The sequence below is a fragment of the Peromyscus maniculatus genome, chromosome 9 (genome assembly GCF_049852395.1).
Source record: "Peromyscus maniculatus bairdii isolate BWxNUB_F1_BW_parent chromosome 9, HU_Pman_BW_mat_3.1, whole genome shotgun sequence".
NCBI classification, from domain to species: domain Eukaryota; kingdom Metazoa; phylum Chordata; class Mammalia; order Rodentia; family Cricetidae; genus Peromyscus; species Peromyscus maniculatus.
In genome coordinates, this window is record NC_134860.1 from 115,205,796 (window position 1) to 115,228,061 (window position 22,266).

Sequence of the window (22,266 nt, forward strand, 5' to 3'; positions counted from 1 at the left end):
GAAGCAGAGTTCCTAGAAGCTGAGTCTAAAGTGGAAAGGGTGCTGTAGAATGGCCAGTTAGTTTGGGCTAAGTGTGAACAGCACACTGCATATCCACCTGCCCATCACCACCAACCAGACCACTGCCCACACTGCATATCCACCTGCCCATCACCACCAACCAGACCACTGCCCACACTGCATATCCACCTGCCTATCACTACCAACCAGACCACTGCCCACACTGCATATCCACCTGCCCATCACCATCAACCAGACTATTGTCCACACTGCATATCCACCTGCCCATCACCATCAACCAGACCACTGCCCACACTGCATATCCACATGCCCATCACCACCAACCAGACCACTGCCCACACTGCATATCCACCTGTCCATCACCATCAACCAGACCACTGCCCACACTGCATATCCACATGCCCATCACCACCAACCAGACCACTGCCCACACTGCATATCCACCTGCCCATCACCACCAACCAGACTATTGTCCACACTGCATATCCACCTGTCCATCACCATCAACCAGACCACTGCCCACACTGCATATCCACCTGTCCATCACCATCAACCAGACCACTGCCCACACTGCATATCCACCTGTCCATCACCATCAACCAGACCACTGCCCACACTGCATATCCACATGCCCATCACCACCAACCAGACCACTGCCCACACTGCATATCCACCTGCCCATCACCACCAACCAGACCACTGCCCACACTGCATATCCACCTGCCTATCACCACCAACCAGACCACTGCCCACACTGCATATCCACCTGCCCATCACCATCAACCAGACTATTGTCCGCACTGCATATCCACCTGCCCATCACCACCAACCAGACCACTGCCCAACACTGCATATCTACCTGCCCATCACCACCAACCAGACCACTGCCCACACTGCATATCCACCTGTCCATCGCCATCAACCAGACCACTGCCCACATTGCATATCCACCTGTCCATCACCATCAACCAGACATCTGCCCACACTGCATATCCACCTGCCCATCACCATCAACCAGACCACTGCCCACCTGGCTTGTCTTTCCTGGAACTCTTCTCTTATAGTCCCCAGCTGAGCTATTCTCTTACCTTCAAAAGAAAGGCTACCCTGCTCACTACAGGCTATCAAATCTTACCGAATCTGCTGAGATCTACTACTTCTCGAAACTAGGGACTTCTTTTCAATTACTGCAAAATATTTCCCAACCCTGGGCGGGCTCTATCCACATGAGACTTTGAATATGAAGTTTGCCTTATTAAGATGGCCTTGCCCCGCCCATTCTTCCATCACACACTCATTCCTAGCTGATTCTTCAAGATTTAACTAAAATGTTCTCTCTCATATGAACCGTACTCCATCCTCCCAACACAGAGCAGCTCATTCATCAAGATCCAGTTTAAATAGCATCCCTGCATGAATTTCCCACTAAACCCTTAGCAGTCCTGGAGACACAGGACACCTATCTCTTAGACACTTGATGTTTCTCACCTACCAAGAGCTACTTGCATGGCCTGTAAGACAACACGTGAACACATATGTCTATAATCCTGTAATTAAAGGTACCCATGAAGCTTTCAGCCAGCTGAATGGGCCCAGACCTCGAAGATGCCACCGTTCACTCTTGATCCTTCTCTAGAAATTGTTGGTTTGCTAGTTATGTGGTTGCAACTCTTAGATGTCACCAAGGGCCTCTTTCGGTACCCTTCCTACCTCACTGTGAGGTAAGCACCCTTATCTTTCCCCATTTCCTCTCCTTTTAATTGGCTGCAAGCAGAAGTCAGTGGTGTCTGTTAGAGAAAAAAAAAAACAAGCAAAACCAACAGTTGCGACCCTCTACACGCAGCTCCCACCCCTCCCAGTTCTCAGCAGCCTTCATCTGCACTGTGCCGCTGTCTCCCGTGCAGACCTCCCCATGGGGAGAATCCCTGAAGACAATGTGCTTTTCATCTATGCAGCTCCAATGCCTGAGGAAGTACCTCACATAGAAGCAAAGTTTAGTGGGTGACAGTTAACAAATGCATGAACACAGCCATGCAGCCACTCCTGCTGTCCCTCAAGGGGACAGATCATGGACAAAGTTATGGCAATATACAGCATGCCAAAAAAAATTAAAGTAAGAAAATAAAAGACTTCTAAAAACTCATTTCAATGGGACTCATTCATCATAACAATCTGTCTTGAGGTCATAAAAGAAATAAAAAGGTGGGCATAAGAAGCTAGATTACATTTGAAATTTTAAAAGCTCTCTCAGTAAAAGAACAACGTTAAAGTTGCCGCATGTGTGTGCCCTGGGAGATGGCCTTGTCTCCTGCCTCACTTGCTCGTCTCTGTTTGCACCTTTCCTGGGTGTTTGAGTTGAGGTGTGTCTCCAGGGTAAGGAAGTACTTGCCTGACATGAAGATTCCCAGTAGTCACAGGACCCCAATGCCATTATGTCCTGATCATTTGATTGGAAAGGGCTTCTTAGCTTGTGAAATCCCTATGTAGTTTCTGTGATTCCCCAGTGTTCACCATATTCTCTACCCCAAACTTCTTAATCGGGTTTGAGGAAACCCTTCTCTTGAGGGACTGTTTCACAGTCAAGCTGCAAACACTACCATGCTGCTCCAAGAAAAGCAAAAGCAAGCTCTGGGCAGAAATTCTAACTCTTCTAAAGTTGAGGCTTGCTCCTTGGCCATGTATACAATGGAGATAACTCAGTGATGTCGCCCCATTAAGTAACCTCCCATAAGTAATACCCACTTCTGTTTTCTTTGGAAAACTCCTGAGAATCCCACCACTGCCTTGTACAGAAAAAGAACAGTTTCAAACATGAGCTGAGCCTTTCTTTGTTTGTTTAAGATAGGATCTTCCTATATAACCCATCCAGCCCCAAATGCTCAGTCCTCCCACCTCAGACCCCTAGGACTAAGATTACAGGCTAATGTCACACATATCCTAGCCATTTGATCAAGAATCAAAAAAGTGGAAGTTTTGTCTGTTTTTTAATGTTTGAAGACTACTTTGGAATTTTTATGAATTTTTAATTCATGGAAAATCAGAAACTAATCCTTCCTAGGCATTTCCATGACAAAAGGAGAGTTCTCCCTTCATTGCTACAGATACAGGTAGCCTTGTTTTCATGGCAATGGTTTTAATTAAAGATAGTAGTGGCTTGCCATATAGAAAACAAATTGGAAAAATAAGAAAAGGAAAAGTATCTTTAAAAACTGGCTTTCCTTTTATTCACATTAAAAAGAATGAGAAGAGGGGGCTGGAGAGATTGCTCAGCCATCTTCAGTAAAGAACACTGGCTGCTCTTCCAGAGGTCCTGAGTTCAATTCCCAGCAATCACATGGTGGCTCACAACCATCCGTAATGAAATCTGGTGCCCTCTTCTGGTGTGCAGGTGTACATGCAGTCAAAACACTGTATACATAATAAATTAATCTTAAAAAAAAAGAATGAGAAGACTGAAGCATGTTGGAATTAGTGACTTCTGAGCCACCATAGAATATTATAAAAATTCAGAAATAGTTCTTGATGATAAGAAACAGTTATCAAATTGGGGACTCTCATATTCCCAAGGAAAATCTAAGTGGTCAGAGCCCATCCCTATCAACAGTCACACCCCACTCTCTTGGAGCTCAATAGCTATTGTCCTATGGTTCCTTGACTATCAGGAATAATGCAGGACTCTTCCAAAAGACCAGATAAACAACTCCAGATCAGGACTAACAAGAGGGGATCACAACTCTAACTGTTCACAGCTCCTAGTGCTGAGATCTTGTAGCGGAGTGATGACAGTTATCCTCAAAGTGCCACAGCTTAGCCCCCAAATCATTAGCAGCAAGCCCCTGGGGTTTATCTCTAGGACTCCAGTGTGCTTGCGGTACTGTTTTTACACTTATCTGCAATGAGAAGGTGATTTTTCCAAGTGCTCAGGATTTGGCTGGATCAGACTTACTGCCTGGCTCCTCAGCCTTATCCCAAGCACAGCGTAATCGGGAAATGCAGAGCTCGATCCCTCCCTGTGGGTTCCTGTGGCAAGGTAGTGAGGTTTTGTTTTCTCTACTACTTTCCATTTCATAAGAGAAATTGTCTCATGGAGAGGATCTCTAATGCGATTTTGTTAGATACAGTCCATTAAATATGAGGGGCCGGATTTCCAACCCCTGTCTGCACCTAAGGGAGAGCTTTCTACTTTTGTCACGGAAGCCCTGGGGAGGAGATGGTCTGTGCTGTTTTATGAATTAAAAATCCAGAAGGGGAACACATTTTCCATTTTCAAAGCAAGGAGGGACTTTTAGGATTTCCATCTTTGGATGCTACAGAAAGGGCCTTGCAGGCGTTTCCAATGCTCATAGTGCAGAATGAGAAAACAGAGAATTATTATTGTTGCTGATGGTTAGGAGATAATAATAACAGTTTTTTTTTAAAGCTTGAGCAAAGCATGATGGTGCAGACCTGGAATCTTAGCAATTGAAAGGTAGAGTCAAGAATCTCCAAGAGTTCAAAGTCATCTGCAGCTGTATTGTGAGTTCAAGGCCAGCTTTGGTTACATGAGACCATCTCAAAAAAATAGTAATAAATAAATAAAAATTTAAAAAGAAAAAAAATAGGAGTGAGAATACAAGAAATAAAATGATAGATGAATAGATAGATGATAGCTAGATAGATAAGTAGATAGATAGATTAGATAGATAGATAGATAGATAGATAGATAGATAGATAGATAGATAGATAGACGGACAGACAGACAGGATAGATAGATAGATAGATAGATAGATAGATAGATAGATAGATAGATAGATAGATAGATAGATAGATAGATAGAATAGAGGAACTAAGCACAATATAACCATTGTTGTGCAGACCCAGACCAGAAGAATGACTGGGCAAATAACAGTTGTTCTTTCTATTTCTGGACCTCCAGGGGAGAATGTGTTGTTATCCTTTAACCTGTGTGGTCCTTTGTTTGTTTGGAGCCTTCTAACAAAGAATATTGTTAGAGATGATGAGTAACTCTAACCATGTGGCGTTATAAAAAGTCCAAGAATTAGGGACTTGTTTGGAGAACTACTAGACTTGATGTCAGGGAAAGTGTAGCAAATTATCTTGGAGGAACACAAAGGTTTGCAGAACACCTGGCCCTTCCAGCTCGACCCCCAGTGTGTTTTCCATCCTTTTGGAAAGGAGTGCTCTCTGCTCATAGGGCCAGGGCTGTGGAATGCACCAGCAGACTCTAGCTCCCTGCTCTGTTGCTGGAGTCCACATGAGATGTAGATTCTGATGCCCCCCACACCTGCTCACATCCAAACCTTGTAGTGTGTACGTGTGACCAAGGCTGGGTGACACCACTCCTCACGTTTCCTCCCGGGTTGTGATGACTGACAGTGTGATAAGAGTGAAGAGCTGAACAAGGCGCCTGCCACACAGCAAGCGCTTGCTGACGTGACACTAAACCAAAATGTCACCACAGACCTGTGACGTCCAGTTATCTCAACTGCAAAGTGGAGACTCAGATAAGTCCTTTCAATATTTCTGTGTACATGGTAGATCATTTGGTGACACTGCTGGTATCTGACAGGTGTGCTGACCATCACTGCTGTTATCACCATGTTAGTGTCTGTGTTGGATACCTTAGAGACCCAGCTAGATTATAGCTTGCTAAAGAAGAATGAGGCCTCTTTGGGCACACAGCCTGGACAGGTACACCAGGCTCAACCTTGAAAGCTCTCAGGCCTGATTTATCGGCATGTCTAAACTATTTTTTATTATATTATTAGTACCTGTGTGTGTGAAAGTTTGAGTGTGTGTGTGTGTGTGTGTGTGTGTGTGTGTGTGTGTGTGTGTGTGTGATGGGGAATGAACTGTTAAGGCATGCATGTGGACATCAGAGGACAACTCTGTGGAGTCAGTTCCTGACTTCCACCTTTATATGACTCCAAGAATCAAACTCAGTTCAACAGCAGCAGCAGCACTGGTGTCTGTATCCACTGAGCCACCTTGCCAGCTCCAGCATGTTGCAACACAGTTGAATAAGGAGCCCAGCTTTCCTGTTGCAGTTGATCCCACATACTATGTTGCTGGCCCCAAGGACAGCTAGGTTTTGTAAATACTAGCCACAGCTTCTCCTACCTAGGACATCTGCAGGAAGTGTTTGTTGAATTCAGCTGGCATTGGCAACACATGAAACTCATTTATTTTTGAGGCTCACTTTGGAAATCAAACATCTGCCTAAGCATATAGAGTTACCTAGTGGGCAGATCCCTGGTCAATGACAAGGGTCAATGATGGCCATGTGCATTCCAAGTAAATTATGTGAATGCAAAGTGAACTGAGTATGTGTGGGATGTGCATTTGTAATTTCATACAAGAAGACTGGTTAAATATTTAAAAATTAGTTTTGAAGCAGATTTAAAGATATGGAGTAAAAGTGTTAGCAAAAATCACTTGGGAAAAGGTAGCTTCTAATGTTTTTAATAGTGTCACAGTTAGCAACTGATTTTAAATACTTTCTTGATCAACCTAAAAAGCCATTTCAAGGGAAAAGAAATAAATTATAGTGCCATTAACAATCATGCACTGTAGAAGCGCCCATTATAAGAGAAAATTTGAGCTTAGTTTTGCCACTCTGGTTCTAAGCCTCTTTCACAGAAATAATCAAATACTACCCTTGATTTCATTTGGAATATTAATGAAATTGAAATAAGCTGCAAATTTCTCTTTGACTCATTAAGTTAGAAAGTCAAAGTGCTAAAAATATACACTTGGGTTTCAAAATAGACCAAAATGGATAACTGTAAAGAAGAGCGGTTTTTCTTCTTCTTCTTTTGCAAGAATATAACTTAAACTAAAAAGACCTGTTGTGAGAAATGGGAGCTGGCTGTAATGCCAAATTCAGCTCACTATATAAACATATGTCTATATTCGTCATGTTGCTTTACTCGTCAAAAATATCTTAAAACTTGTACGGTCAGAGCAAGTATCAATAACATAAAATTTCACAGCCCCCTTTTAGAACTGTGGCCTTAACATTTTGTAGGGAAATAAAGCTTTGGTTAACCTTGGCTCTGGCAGACCTCATTAAAATAACAGCCTGTCAGTTTCAAGTTTAAAATAACAGGGTTGTCAGTTTAATACGCAGCGGAACAATCTACAGTTTTATTCCCTGGGACAAGGCTGGGCAGAAATGGGGGGGGGGTGCGTGATGGGGGGGTTAATGTGGACAAAGGTTGAACAATACTGCCATCTGGTGGCCGTGGTGAGTGTGGTTTTTAATAATCTACAAGAGCCTTAGGTTGGGTTAGCTAGAAAAGGCTGTTTGGGGTAACTTTTAGTATCAAGTTTGTGACAGCCTTTTTACTTTAAATCTGTGCACATGCTTGAGCCAACATGTACTTACTTATAATCCCCAATTACAGTGACTTGATGAGAAACCGCTCCTTAGTGGGATTTTCAGACAAAAGGAGATTGAACGAAACCTTTTAAACAGATTTTCCTATATAAGAAATCCCAGGGTTGTGAATGCTCGCTGCTTTTGTATTCCCACCACTCCCGTCAGACAGCTCACACCGCCTGCACTCCAGCGCTAAGGCCTCTGGTGCCGCTCTGGCCTCTGTTGACACCTCTACAGAAAGAGAGAGAGACAGAGACAGAGACAGAGGATTTTAAAAATCTGTTTTTAAGAGCTGGGTAGTGGTGGTGTACACCTTCAATCCCAGCACTTGGGAAGCAAAGACAGGTGGACCTAAGACCAGCTTAGTCTACAGAGTGAGTTCCAGGACAGCCAGGTCTATAGAAAGAAACTCTGTCTTGTTAAAAAAAAATCTATTTTTAAGAAATAACTTCCATATGTTTGATGGCTTGTCACATGAGCATCTTGCTGGGAGTTCATCAAGCTATGATCTATGTCCTCTACTAGATGATTGTTATATTTCAATAAAAGACAAACAAATGCAAGCCAAAAAATTCTGTCTGTAGGCAAAATAGTGACAGATGTCACAAGTCTGAATCCAGCATGTTCCCATTTATGTAAATGGAAACCATCCGAGAAGTAGGTTGGATCCCATTCAGGCTTCTACTGCCGCCCAGCTTTAATTCTGTGATATGCTGATGCATTATGGACAGCTGTCTGGGGTACTGTGGCCATCCCGTATGAAGCCACCAGCCTCTTGTGGCTGCTGCACATTGGACGTGTCTTAGACTAAACTGAGATTGACTATAAGTTTACAGTGCAATCCAGATTGCAAAGACTTAGTACCAAAAATAATATAGACTGTCCCATTTATGATGAAGCCACAACATTTGAGATATGTTGGGTTAAATAAAGTATATTACTTATCTATCTACCCACCTGTCTGCCTATCTATCTATCTATCTATCTACCTATCTATCTATCTATCTATCTATCTATCTATCTATCTATCTAATCTTTTTTCAGACAAGATGTCACTATGTAGCCCTTGCTGGCCCCATGAGAGCAGGCTAGCCTCAAACTCAGAGAGCCTCCTGTCTCTGTGTTTCAAGTGCCAGAGTTAGAAGCATACACCCCATTCCTGTCTCTAATCATACTCTTAAAATTAATTTCAGTCTACTTTTTTTCATTATATCAGCTGGAAATTCGTAAATTACAGATGTACATGACATCTGTGGTTCTAATTATATTTATAGTGGTTGCTACTATCTTAAATTCTTATTAGTGCCTTGTCCAGAGTGGTTCTTTATCCAGTTTTCAGGGTGGTTTCTCTCACGCTGAGCAATAAAGATGGATTGCCTACATCTCTGTATCTTGTAGAAGACAAAATGTACCCATGGTGTTTATCTCTAGCACCTTTGCCTGCTTTCAATGTAAAGGTGAAAGTCAAGTGCTCTTGTGTCTCTTGGATCTAATCATATGACGTGTAGATGGTGTACCCTGGTTGGTGCCCCATGGGGTAAATTGGATCTTTAAGGTACCAGATGGCTCCCAGGAACAGGTAATTTACCTCACAGGGGCAAAAGCTTGATTTCCAAGAAAGAGTGCAGTTGAGTCACCCTATGCCATCTGTCCCTGTGGTGATGTGTCTCCTCATTAAGAACTTCCAGTCCCAAGTACGTTAGCAATATATTCACTTGCTAAACTTTTTGAATCCTTAGGAGGGTTTACAGAAGGGAGGAACTCACGTCCATTTGGAAAGCAGTTTCTACTGAGATTACACAACTTTGCCAAAGTCACAGTCAAGTACACATACCTCCATGGTTTTTCTTCCCTGTAGAAGACACTTCACATATATGAACTTTCTCTGCTCAGGGGTCCCCTGTCACAAACAAATATTTTCAGGTCTTCTGCTCGCAGACACCTGCTAGTCCCTCAGGATCTACCTAATTGCTGCCTTTTCCTATTTCCTCCCTTATAATACACGGTCAGCTCTTCTTCTCATGTGGCCCATGCCTGAAACACAGAGGCCACTTGATGTCCATATATGTGCTCCATGGAGTAGCAAGTTGATTGGTCTGTGCCTTGTCTATTTCTGCATGCCCAGGAACTTAAAACACCCGGGGAGTTGTATATTCTAAAAGGTGTGGGGCACAGAGTGTAGTTGAAGTAATTACCCATAGACCCCAAGCAAATATTTGTCCGTGAAATAGGGAGATCCACACGGGAGATACTCCTTCCAATGGTAATCCAAGAACGTCTTGGCCTCAGGTTCCCACCGCCACCACCCACACCTACAGTTTCATTTGGAGATTCTAAACCTACACTCCCTCTTCTGCCTCCTCAGTTTCATTTGTTCATATTCATCCATTCCCTCAGACACGCTCCACTGAGTACAGAAGCCAGACATTGCACTGGCAGGCAGGACATCCGTCTCCTGGGATGTGGTGAACAAAAACAACAGTGGCCTGTCACAGTGTTCCCTGAAGACTAAGAGGGAGACCCACCAATCATCAGAATGGGGAAAGGCCAGAGGGCCCCCGTGAATGCGTACTCTGTAGAGAACCTAAGGGGCACTGGGTGTCAAGAGGAGTTCTAAAAGACCGGCAAAGTGAGACCCACAAAGAGACTAACCCCTAATTCATTCCATTCTTTCCCCATTGCAGAGCCTTGTATTTGAGTTAAAGCTTACACACCAGGAGTGCTGTGACTTCCACTCCTGCATATATAAATGTTTCACTGTCTTTAGAATTCCATTAAGCCCAGGTCACTGACAATTAAACTCAAACAAATTCTCAGCTCAACCCATAGAGGAAAAAGCAGGACCTTATGTTGTATCACAAATATGAAACAATTGGTACAAAAGTAGCATTTATTATGCTCCACACAGTACCAGTCTACACAGTTAGGAATAAATCAAATCCCATGCATCTAAAAAGATTTATGTGCTTTTTATTGCCTACTCCATAAAAGATTTAGGACAACCCGTGTCTCCCCTAAATGGCTTTAGAATATAGATAAATCTGATTTGCACCTATGATCTAGTGAATGCTCTTCAGCGTTGCATCTAAACTGCTTGCCCCAGAGTGCCCATCTTTGGGAGCTCCTGCTGTTGGCTGGAACCGGGTTTACACAAGCCTAGTGGGAAAGGCTGTGCAGCTGCACCAGGCTCAGCTGAGCCCAAAGGTGTTTCCTGTTTCCTCTTAAGTTCCAGGTACCTGCGGCCGCTTCAGAGAAACAGAACAGAATGCATTTCTACTGTTCAAATGTCTTGTGGAAGACTAAAGCCCCAGTTATTCAGAACTAAATGACAAATTCTGAGGGGTGCCCAAACATGAAGTGAAATGCCTCATGAGTCCTCTCACCACCCCATTGTGTGTGCATGTGTGTGCGTGTGTGTGCATGTGTGTGCGTGTGTGTGCATGTGTGTTCATGTGTATGTGGGCGCACATATAGGTGTATGTATGGAGGCTAGAGGACAACCGTGTGTGTGTGTGTGTGTGTGTGTGTGTGTGTGTGTGTGTGTGTGTGTGTGTACATGTATATGTTATCCCAGGAACACCAAGTACCTCCCTTGAGGTGGAATATCTCCATTGGCTTAGAACTCTCCAGTTAAGCTCAACTAACTAACCAGTACATCTCAGGATCTGCCTGTCTCCACCTCCTGGGCACTGAGACTTCAAGGGTACCACCTTAGCTGGCATTTTTACTTGGGTTCTGGGAGGCAAACCCGGGCCCTCTTGCTTCAGAGGCAAGTGCTTTACCAGCTGAGTGGTCTCCCCAGCGCCTTCCTCCTTTTTTAATTAGCAGACACACGTGTGATATCCTGGGTTTCATTTCCCGAAGATGAAATTTCAATATTTTAAGAGTAACTTCAGGAGGTTATGTGCTTAACAGAATCATTTTTATGTCTGTCACACACAGAAGTAAGAATTGGGCCTCTGTTTCAATTTCCTGGATGTCACCAAAGTCCCTCTGAAGGGGTGCATGGGGGAAGGGCTAGTTGGCAAAAAACAAAATTTTCAGCAGGACTAGATGCTCAAAACACTCCGACTTTCTATATATCGACACATATTGGGTGGTTTCCTAATGAATCTCTAGGTTGATCACGTTCTAAGTGCTACTCCACTGCCTCGATCCTGCTGACTCCAGTGGGAAACAGAGAAGTGCATTCTTTGAACCACAAAGAACCTCCCGTTCTATGACTACAGTGATGAAGGATGGAGCAGAGTTTTTAAATACCTCACCTGATCCATGGGCCTCAGAAAACTGTTTAAAATCGTGAATTCATTCTTTTTGTGTGCAGCTGCACCTGAGATCGCCCTGTCCTACACGATGAAGACCGCATTTCTAATAACCTCATTTAGAATCAGCTCTTGTCACAATTCACAGATCATGGCAGCTCCCGGGAGATGTCTGTGTCTATCCAGCCAAAGGAACGTCTACAGAATGAGTGAGGCCAGAGTCAGCCAAGAACAGACATGTTGTCAAAAGCAGGGATGAGAGAACAAAGAGAACCCAAACCAAAGATGAGAAACGGATCAGAAGGGAGGGTGGATGGGAGAAGACAAACCGGCTAGAGCCTGAAAATGCAGAGAAAAGCAAGAGAGCTGGGGCTCATGAGGGCAGGGATTCGATCCTTTCCTGTGGCCAGGATGTCCGTGAAGACTTCCAGAACATCCCAGAGAAGAGAAGAGATGTACTTCAGCTCAGACAACAAACCCCAAGTCCTCTCTCATTAGACATAGTAAACATTTAAATGGAATCCAGGCAAATCTTAAATTACGAATCCTCTACAAGCTTTGGAGCATGGAGCTCTGCTGAACTTCAAAATGTGATAATTCAACAATAAAACCACTCCTTAATGTCATTCATAATTTTTAATCTTAAAGAGCAAATAATACCGTAATTGAGATGCTTAGTGAGCAAAGTGATTCTTTGATTTTGTCCGAATTTCTGGGGAATAAATGCCTTCCCTTTTCTCTTGACTATTGAATTCAGTTGGTATTAGCTCAACAGCAGAATGTGCCTTTTCTCAAGGACATGTGGCACTCTTTCTCTACTTTCTTGATGAGAACATAAGATCACAGGCGATGAGGCACAATTAGAACGTGAAGAACGAACATAAAATGTGGAAGTTTGCTGTCTTTTCTTTTTAATCCACACAAAAGAATGTATGACCTGAACAGCATAGGAAGATTTCTCTGATGTTGCCAATATTTAATTCACTTTGAGGACCAATATTTTGCCTGGTGAAGATCCCATCTGTCTTCTTTGGGTCATGCCCTTCATAGAGTGAGATCATTCAGCTAAAACACTCCAAACCTGAAGCCAGAGGGGATAATTCACTCTTTAAACTTCTCATCCAATTCTCGATCCCCTGAGAAACTCAACAGAACTAAGCATTGTCTTTTTGAACCATCAAAGCTTCTCTTGCTTCCTACTGGGTTTTTATCCTTCCTATTTTTTCCTACAAAATGCATGAGTGTTTGTCTCCTTAGGGAGCAATGCTACAAATGCCGTACCACAGGAGAGAAAATATGTCACATGGCAATCGACTACACACTGTTGCTACGTTCCCTGTGAGTGCATGGTAAAGCCCAGAATGTGGGGCTGTTTCTAAGTTACATTGTGACTTGAGGATACAGTAGAATGCTGGGTGTGTTATGTGAGCAAAATCTGCTTAGGTTCATTGATGGGCTCGTTTCAACGGAGTCCCTGCTGTCACCCCCAAGACTTATTTGGAAGTTTCCTGAGAGAAAACATGGTACAAACTATTTCTCTACAGAATGTTATAAAACTTAAACACGATAGGACAGACAGTGACATTCTGAGACATGGAAAAACAAAGCCAAAGAGTTTCATACAATCTAACAAAAAAAATAATAAAAAAGTTGAAAACTGATGTCCTCTGAGTGAGATGCTAGGAGAAATGATCAGAAGACATGAACTTGAGCCCATGTCTTCTGACACAGAGTAAAATAAGCATGATTCTTCAATGAACTACGTGGCATTGGTAAATCTAACTCCTGTCTAAGACTATCTTATTCATAGGTATTTGGCCATGTTGGGAAAAAGATTAGTATTCCCTCTGCAATTTAGGAAATTGAAATTCTCTAAACTCTACATATTTCCAAGGGGGTGAGAGTTGTGAGCAGACACATTCCCAGACCTTCTTTTATCACTGAGGGTCAAACATAACCTGATTCCTGAGGTAGCCTTCATGGTTAGTGGAGAAACTCCGGACTGTGTGACAAACTAATTCTCTGAAAGTAAATCCAGACAAGTTTGCTGTCTCCAAAACTGGATTAGTAAATTCTTAGGCTGTAAAGATGGCGAGATAAACTGATTTCTCTTAATTTACCCAAGTAGAGGATTGGCCAGACTTTGTTCTTTAAACAGACTGTTTTCCAAAGCTAACAAATGACCTTCAGCCTATAAAATATTTACATTGTTTTCCCCCTCATTATGTATTATTTAGTGTATAGCCCTTTAAATATTAATCATCTACTTTTTCTAAAGATATGGTATATATTATTTACATCTGATTACATTATGTTTTTATACAGATGAAGTAAGCACACTGAAATCATTCTGAAGTCATAAGTAAACAGGGCATGGGGCCAACTGCATGGAGCAGGTAGCTATGAAAATACACTCCAGCCCAGAGATGATTGATGGGGGACAGCAGGAGGTCCTCTCACAGTGACTGCCTAGGAAAGATCCAGATGAAGGAATGGGTTCTGGGTAAACAGACTTTAGGTCTTGGTGACTGGACAGACAGCCAAGAGTAAATCTCTTGAAGAAGAAAGTCAAATATGCCCCATCAATAATGATAAGAATAATAGCAATATAATCCACACTGGGGACCAAGGTCAGGGAGAGCTCCAGATGAGGACTGCTCAGATGCCTTGCTTAGAAAACCAAGAAGAAGCTACTGGGGTGTTATGCAGAATTCTAAAGACATTTAAGATAGACATCGTTTATTTTCACTTAAATTCTTGGGATCATCCACAAGCCAGGACTGCCAAAGTCCCTGAGACTCTCCTCTCATACCATAAACAAGTCACACCCGGAACGATGTCTAAATGACAGGCGAATGCTGTCCTGATTACAGGATTGAAGGGATCATTTGAGATCCCTCCCTCCTCTGTTCCTAATCAGGTCAAGGAAAGAAGGTTTTTTCTAGAGGCCTGACTGAATTTGACCTGTGTCTTTCTGACTCCCCAAACAAAAGTCTGGATGGCCGTCACTGGCAGATAATCAATAATTTCTTAAACTCTTACCTCCCTTAGCAGATAATTGGCAATGCTGTTCATGTGTGTGTTCACTCAACAAATATTTATTAAGCACCTGATACACAGTAAGTGCTGTTTGCTGAGTCTTGGGCTGTGGAGCAGATGTTCCCTGGGAGCCATGAATATCCAGCTGCTCTTCAGTAAATGTAGCTGACGTCCAGAGCAGAGGCTGAAAGCAGCTCTTCTGCATGGGTAAAATCATCATAGGGACGAAACCAGGAGAGGAAGTGTGGTGTCTTTAGTTTTAAGCCCTCTGGATAGAATTACTAATTTTCCTGCTTCCTAATTGTTCCCATGGTGAAATTCAACTGTCACAGAGAGAAAACATCCGTGGAGGGATATAATATTCCCCAGAAAGGCTTCCAGATAAATTGGTACCAAGACTCACACAGACTTTCGCTTCCTCATGACTGTGTTAACTGCAGATCTGTTCACACCCACCAAACGGTGCAGCTACACATCCTTCAAGGGTAGCCATGGTGTACTAGCCATCTTCATATTCTCAGTCTAGCTTAAAATCTGACCTATAAAGAGGCATAAGTGCTTAATACAGGAATGCTGGCAGCAAATGCTTCCCCCTGTCCTTATTCTGCCAATGTATTGAAAGAAAATTGTCTCCTCCTTCCTGTCTCACTAAACTGAAGTCACTAAATGTTACTGATTTTTTTTCTTTTTTGCTTGCCAAACACTGATTTCAAATAAGCCACGTGAGCCTTGTGTGATAGACAGGCAGTCTTGTTCCTCCCTCAGCAAAATGTTCAGGGCCATAGACTCTTCATGTACTTACGACTATTTTTGCCTAAGTTATGTATCATCCCTACTGAACTCATGCAGTGTATGCTTTATGAACTCCCCAAAGCAAGCGCCAGACAGGACACGTCCATTATCCAGTACCTAATGGTACATTGTAATGACTATGATCAGGCAGCATTCAAAACAGATGCTACTTCCCATGTACCATGAAAACCTCCACAGTAACTCAAGACCACAGACCACATGTATTCTTCACCTCACTTTACCTCCTAATGCTGGTGTTCCATCCCCGCCCCACCCACCACCCACCACCCACCACCCACACCCTCACCCCCGCCTCATCAGGAGAGGAAGAGTCACCACTGGATAGTGAGAGAAACCACTCTCCTAACTTCCGTTATAATATAATATAATAATGTTCTGTTTTGTTATTAGTTATTGTCAGCTCTCAATATGAGTAATTTACAAGTTAAGCTTTATCATAGTGGAGGTTAAAAAAAACATAAGACTTTGTGATGTGCATAGTTCGGAACATCTACAAGGATCTTAGGACAAATTCATTGCCAAGGGAACAGGAATGCATCCAACCAACCATTTCCTTATTCCCATGTGCTTTTGTTATTTAAAAGAAATTCAAAGTGTCTCTACAAAAGATATTTTGAACTAACTGTTCTATTTAATAAGTTGATGAAAACCACAGAATCTCATCTATCCATGCATGGGTCCACACATGCACAGTCCCAATGCCACCTTCCTTTGTGGAAGACTTTATCCCTTCCATCTCACAGCTGGAAAGAGTCATCTCCACGTGGCCTGGCTGCAATCTTAATCTCTACATGGAATATTAGGAAAGCGTAGTTCTGGGTAGACTCCTAACAGCTATGTGATTGACAGTACATCATTTCTCCCCTACATCCTCAGTGTTTCATTTTTTTTTTTTTTTTACTTTTTAAAACACTTCTGAAATGAAATGACTACAGAGAAATCAGTAAAATCAGCATTGGTATACTCCTCTCGTGGACTCAATAGTGACTGAAGGCTTTTGTTTTGTTTGCTCTCTTCAAATAAGTAAAAGTCATAAGGACATTTAATCCCTAAATATCTCAACATGAGCCTCCTAAAAGAGAATCCCTAACAGCCACATGATCATTCCTACACTTGAGAAACTTAACAGTAGTTCACTATTCTCAACTAGTGTCTGTCCTACACTCCAAACTGGCCTGTTATCTCCAAACTCTCTCTTACAGCTGGGTGCCCCTCCAGATCTGAGACTGAGGCAAGGTCTTGCGTGTGACATTTGGTTGGTGTGTTTCACAGTTCCTTTTCATCTAGAACGGTCTTCCTGCCTTTATTGATTTATTTATTTACTTGCATTCTTTTGAGGAGTTGAGGCCAGTTGTCTTCTCTAATGTCTCATTCCCTGGATGTGTCTGATCATTTATTTATGCTCCTGCTCAGCTGGTTCCTCTAGCCCTAGTGTCTGCTGAAAATTGGAAGTTAAGTTAGAAATTTCATGAAGTTTGAATTTAATATTCGAGGTGAGCTTATTTCCTAAGTGAAACCATCAAATTAAAGTGGCTGAACGTTCTTCCTATCTGTTCTTTGATTTTACGCATCTCTGGCTTTAGTGGTTATTTTGCCTTATGGCCTCGCTTTCCACACTGTGAGTTTCTGGCTTACTTTAGGGTGGATAGAGGAACGGTTCCACAGTCTTCCCATGGAGTCAGCTTCCCATGGGCTTTTTCATGGGCCTTAAACTAAGGAGATACAGCTCTAAAAATGTAGCCGTTCAAATTGTCAAATATAAACTCCAGAGATGTACTAAAAGGTGGCTTAGGTTTTCTCTGTGAACCCCAACTGTATATGTTTGGATCAAGTTCCTATGGGATAACAAGTAGATTTTTCAGAAGGTCCATAAAATAGGCAAAAAAAAAAAAAAATCATACTTGTCCATTGCAAATACTGCTGTGATGACAGTATTTTTCCTACAATGCTGGGCTGCTTGTACTTACTGGTGTGGTGAAGGATGCATCCTAGAGTAACTCATCTGGGATGCCCAGAAGGAAAGGAAGCTGCTATGAAGACCCCAGGCCTCTGTTTCCACTGAGTTTGTGTTGCGGTCTGGTCGATGTGGCTCTCCATAATACATTTGTTCTGGAGTACTTGTACCATAACACTTTGTTCACAGTGGCGGGCCCTTATGTTCCAGGAAAACAAAGCAGAAAGCTCAGGTCTGGCTATTGCAAAGCACTTACATCTGTAATTCAGAAATCAAAGCAGCAAGTAGGATTCGATAAGTATTTCCGAACAATGTAAGAACTGAAAGATTTCCCTGAAACCGGAAATAAACTCCTGTCATTCCAGTGTACTTTCAAATTGCAGGCATGTTCTTGCCCAGTGACTAATAGTGTCCATTTGTTCAGCTGTCGGCCTGCCTTGGCAAGCTGCAGGTGAATTGCCTGGTGGTCATGCAGAATGCTAAAACAGCATTTACATTTCTCTCTGCTCCTTTGCTGTTATCTCCTTGAATCGTACAATGAAAATGTACAGCTACCAAAATGCCAGAGAGGACATGCCCTGGTTATAAAATGTGGTACGGTGAGCAATCAGGGAGGTGCCACACCCGATCCTCGTGAGGGGCTCCTTACACAGCCGGAGATAGTCTCCTGCTTCTCTGCAGCCCTTAGGAGATGCAGGACACACATTGTTATGACCCTCAATTATATAGTGTTTGTAACATTGTCTATGAACTCATAACAGGATGAGATAATTAAAACTAATATCTCGCTGGACATTTATCAAACATGGTATGTGGAGACATGTTACTAACCCATCCTGGTTTTTATTGTTTTGTTTTTTCTATAAGTTTAGCACCCTGAGTTCCCTAAGTCAAAAACAGAGATGAAGGGTCATTCAGTCATTTCCAATCATGGAGGATGAGATAATTTCCAAACCTGTCCTTACCTCGAAAAGCACAGAGATGAGAAGGAACAAAGGAAGCTGCTGACTAGACTGTGATGAGGTCCGCCTGTGGCATGTGGACTCTTGGCTGCACACAGCATTGAGCCTGAGTCTAACTGAGAGTCGGAGAAGGAAGAAGCCATGGTGTCTGCAGCCTCGGTTACTCCTGTGGCTGTCAGAAAGGACAGGGTTCTGGCCTGTAGATGGCAGTCCTCTTCCTGGGTCACGCCTTCATTCTCTCTCTGTGTTCCCATCTTCCATCCAGCCTTCTTGAGTCTGTCTCAATGGACTCACTTTGACCCCATCTCAAAATGGTAACACATTCTATGGTTCTTTGGGTCAGGACTTCAAAAGTGCTCACTTGTGGGGACTCGGTGCAACCTTAGCTGATGCCTTTTATCCATCTGTGAATTTTCTCAGAGTTTGTAAAGAAAGGCTGGACAATCAGGACACTGACTGCATGAAATGAATGAAACTAGATGTTCATGATGGAGCCAAAATGACACCAAATCCTTATCCCTCCCTCCCCCACAGGGAAGAAGTCAGTACTAAGCTGGAAATGGCCTCAGACACTGGTAATAAAAGCCCTACAGCCTTCAGAGCTACATTGATACTCATATTTAGAGTGACTGCCATCTTTGGGTACTAGAAACTTTGAGGTGCCTTGAGTTTACTGTTCACCAACTAAATGCATTCTTTTGAGCCTGTCGGCTGGACTAGAGCAGAGATTATCAGCAGCTGAGCTAGCCATAATACTTATTTCTTGCAGAAACAAATAGTCCGTTGGGAAATGTGTTTTTTCTCTTTGTGCATTGTTTTGAAACATTTATCTGGCACCCAGGAAACATATACTAAAGCATGTATTTAGGGTGTTTGCAGAAGGTACTCTCTGCAATAGAGTGGCCCCAAACCAGGAAAGACACTTCCTTGGTTTTTTATTCAAAGGACAGGACAGAGAAGAGGAAAAACGGGGAGCCAATAACCTGGGAAGAATGAGAGGGAAGTGGAGGTCGGAGTCTTCCTGGGCAATGAGCCCTCTAGCCGGTTCGTTCTGTTTAAAATGATAGCTAGGGCCTGTTGTGTCACAGGTCTGCGCCTTCACTTTGTTACATCCTCACGTAGAGAGGCAAGCAAAGCCTGACGAGTGAGTCTCCTCACACTCTTTGTTGGTTTCTTGATCAGGTCACAGACATCAAAGAGAAACTGAAGCTCTCTAAGAAGGTCTGGTCGGCATTGCCCTACACCATCTGCAAGGACGAGAGCGTGACAGCAGGCACATCCAACGAGGAAGAGTGCTGGAACGGACAGAGCAAAGCCAGGTGAGGCGCCTGGAAGCTTGATGGGTGGGCGTGCAGCCCCCGCAGCCCTGCGAGGCTCTCCTGACACCGCGTGGGGCAGACCTGTTCATGCAAAAAGCAGTGTTGGGAGGAGGGACACGGAGTCGTCACCCAGCGACAGCTGTCGAGAGTGGCAGGTTTGATGGGCGCGTGGGAGCACGCACTCGCAAGGTGCTATTAGCATGGAATCCTTGATCTGGCTGCCTTGCTTCTGGAGGAGGACAGAGGGGGGTGACAGATGCCAGCGTCCAGATAGCCTGAGATCACAAAGAGCCGTTCTGTTCACTTAATGACTTTAAGACAACGTGGCTATTTTTATCCATAGTTACATCTGCAGTGCTCTTTTCCCTTTTATACTTTTTTAAATCACAAGTAAAACGGGAAATGAAAATTCAACTGTAATTTTTCACCTTGGGTGGTGGGGGGGGGGGGAGACCTCACTGTGTTGACTGGAAAGGCAAAAGAAAATGGCTAAGAGATGGGTAAGGAAGGGGACCAGAAGGTCCTGTGTCTCCAAACGTCCCATTGACACTTTCTAGTGGCTCTGTTTTCATCTTCTTGCTCTGCGGACCGATGCTGTGGCCATTTGATAAGGAATTTCTGAATCTGTTAGCTCAGACTGGGCTTGGCCCAAGCTTGCCTAGGGTGGAGAAGTTGGATGGGGAACTGGCTGGGAGTTGGCAGGCTGGGCAGGACATGAGGAGGAGAGTCTGCCAGGCCTTCATCAGTGGAGCTGCAGGTGGGTATGGCAGCTGGTAAATTGGAGCCAAGGAATCTTTGGGGACTGACCAGCAGTTGGAGAGGCTAGGGGTGGTGTCTATTTGGAAGTGTCTTGTTGGGCAGTTTTAAAGGAAGGAAGCAGCTGTGTTCCAAGTGAGAAAGAAGGTTTGTGAGAACTGAGTTCAGAAGAATCTGCCAGAGGTAAGCAGAGAGCATGGAGGGTACCTGGGCTCATATTGCTCCGTGGCAGTTTTAGCATCTGTTGGGGACAGTCTTGCTAATCTTACAAGAAAGAACCTAGCAGGTGAAACCAGGACAGCAGCAGAAAGATCCACAACCAATTCGAGTCTCCCAGAATATCATTGTTCAAATCTAAGATTGAAACTAGAGAGGGAGATTGATGATTCGAGTGACGGGTCACTCACAAAGGCTTCTATGCTTTTTGGAGGAGACTTTTGGACTGAAAAATTTAGCTGTGAATTAATACCTCTAATGTGTCAGCTCCCAAAGAGCCTACAGAAAGACACTGCAAGGCTGAACAGGTGACCGATGGGCAGCTCTGCTCAGGTGACCTGACAGACAGACAGCTCTGCTCAGGTGACCTGACAGACAGGCAGCTCTGCTGCTGACCTGTGTTTACCTTCCAGCCCTGCATGAAATGATGGCTGTGTTGTGAACCTCATTCTCATGGACAGTCAACAGGCTGCTGGAGATTTGCGCATATGCGATTTCTTACCAGGGAAACATAAAGAATGTTCATGCTCATGGGCAGGAGAAGGGACTAAACTCTGCTGAGAAATGAGAAGGAACATGAAGGACGTCGAAGTGAGAGCTACAGGGAGGTCAGGGTGACTTATTCACATTCCTCCTCGCGACGCTAAAGCTGCTAGATGAGGAAGAGGGTCCCCTGTGGCACCCGGTTATCAAGAATGAAAGGCTGGGGTCTTTCTCTCTAGCCTAGTATTTATTCCTTGCCTCTTGAATAAACAAACAAACTTTAAATCCTCCCCTGTTCAAGTTAAGAAAGCAAATGAAATTTAATACTGTTTCATGTACATTTCTATTATAAAATGACAGAAATATGTTTAGGATCATTTGAGAAATTTTGGAAAATTCTGTTGCAATTCCAGATTCCACTGCACAAATAGCAGTTTTTAAAAATCAAAATTCTAACACAATATATACAATCGAAAGATAAATGAACCTGATGCTTATAATCTGAGGAAGGACAGTAGGAAAGTATTAAAGTCATTTTGGTTTTTTGAGTATTTTTTAATTATTTATTTATTTTTCTGTGTGGGGTGTTTTGCCTTCATGCATGTCTGTGCCCAAGTGTGTGCCTCATATCTGCAGAGGCCAAGGAGGGTGGTGGAACCCCTGGAACTGTTGTGAGCTGCCCTGTGTGTACTGGGACCTGAACCAGGGTCCTCTGCGGCAGCAGCCGATGCTCTTTATACTTGAGCCCTCTCACCGGCCCCAAGTTTTTGTTTCTCCTAAGTAATCACTGCATTTCTGTAAGAGTGAAATCCTTGCCTGTACAGTAAAAACATTGAGATTCATAACACTCCCTAGGTTTGACTGTAAGTCAAGTCGTTTCATGTCACATCCGTTGCCATCACATGGGGGCATCGTGGGTAGTGCCAAGTGTTCCTGTTACATGTTCAGAACCAAGGACACAGTGATGTTGTCTGATTCAGCGCCAGCAACACTGCCAGAAACATCCCACATTCATCACACATTCAATTTCACATTCGCGTTGTCATTGTGTATTGAGAAA

At 43.4% G+C, this 22,266-nt stretch overlaps 1 protein-coding gene across 1 annotated transcript in view; it reads left to right on the plus strand.

The window, feature by feature from the left end:
* Positions 1 to 22,266, plus strand: part of Gpc6 (glypican 6) — a 1,071,780-nt gene that overhangs the window by 1,026,342 nt on the left and 23,172 nt on the right. Inside the window, exon 7 of the mRNA XM_006994688.3 lies at positions 19,615 to 19,751. Within this exon, the coding sequence (XP_006994750.1) occupies positions 19,615 to 19,751 (137 nt within the window). The remainder of the gene's footprint in view (positions 1 to 19,614; positions 19,752 to 22,266) is intronic.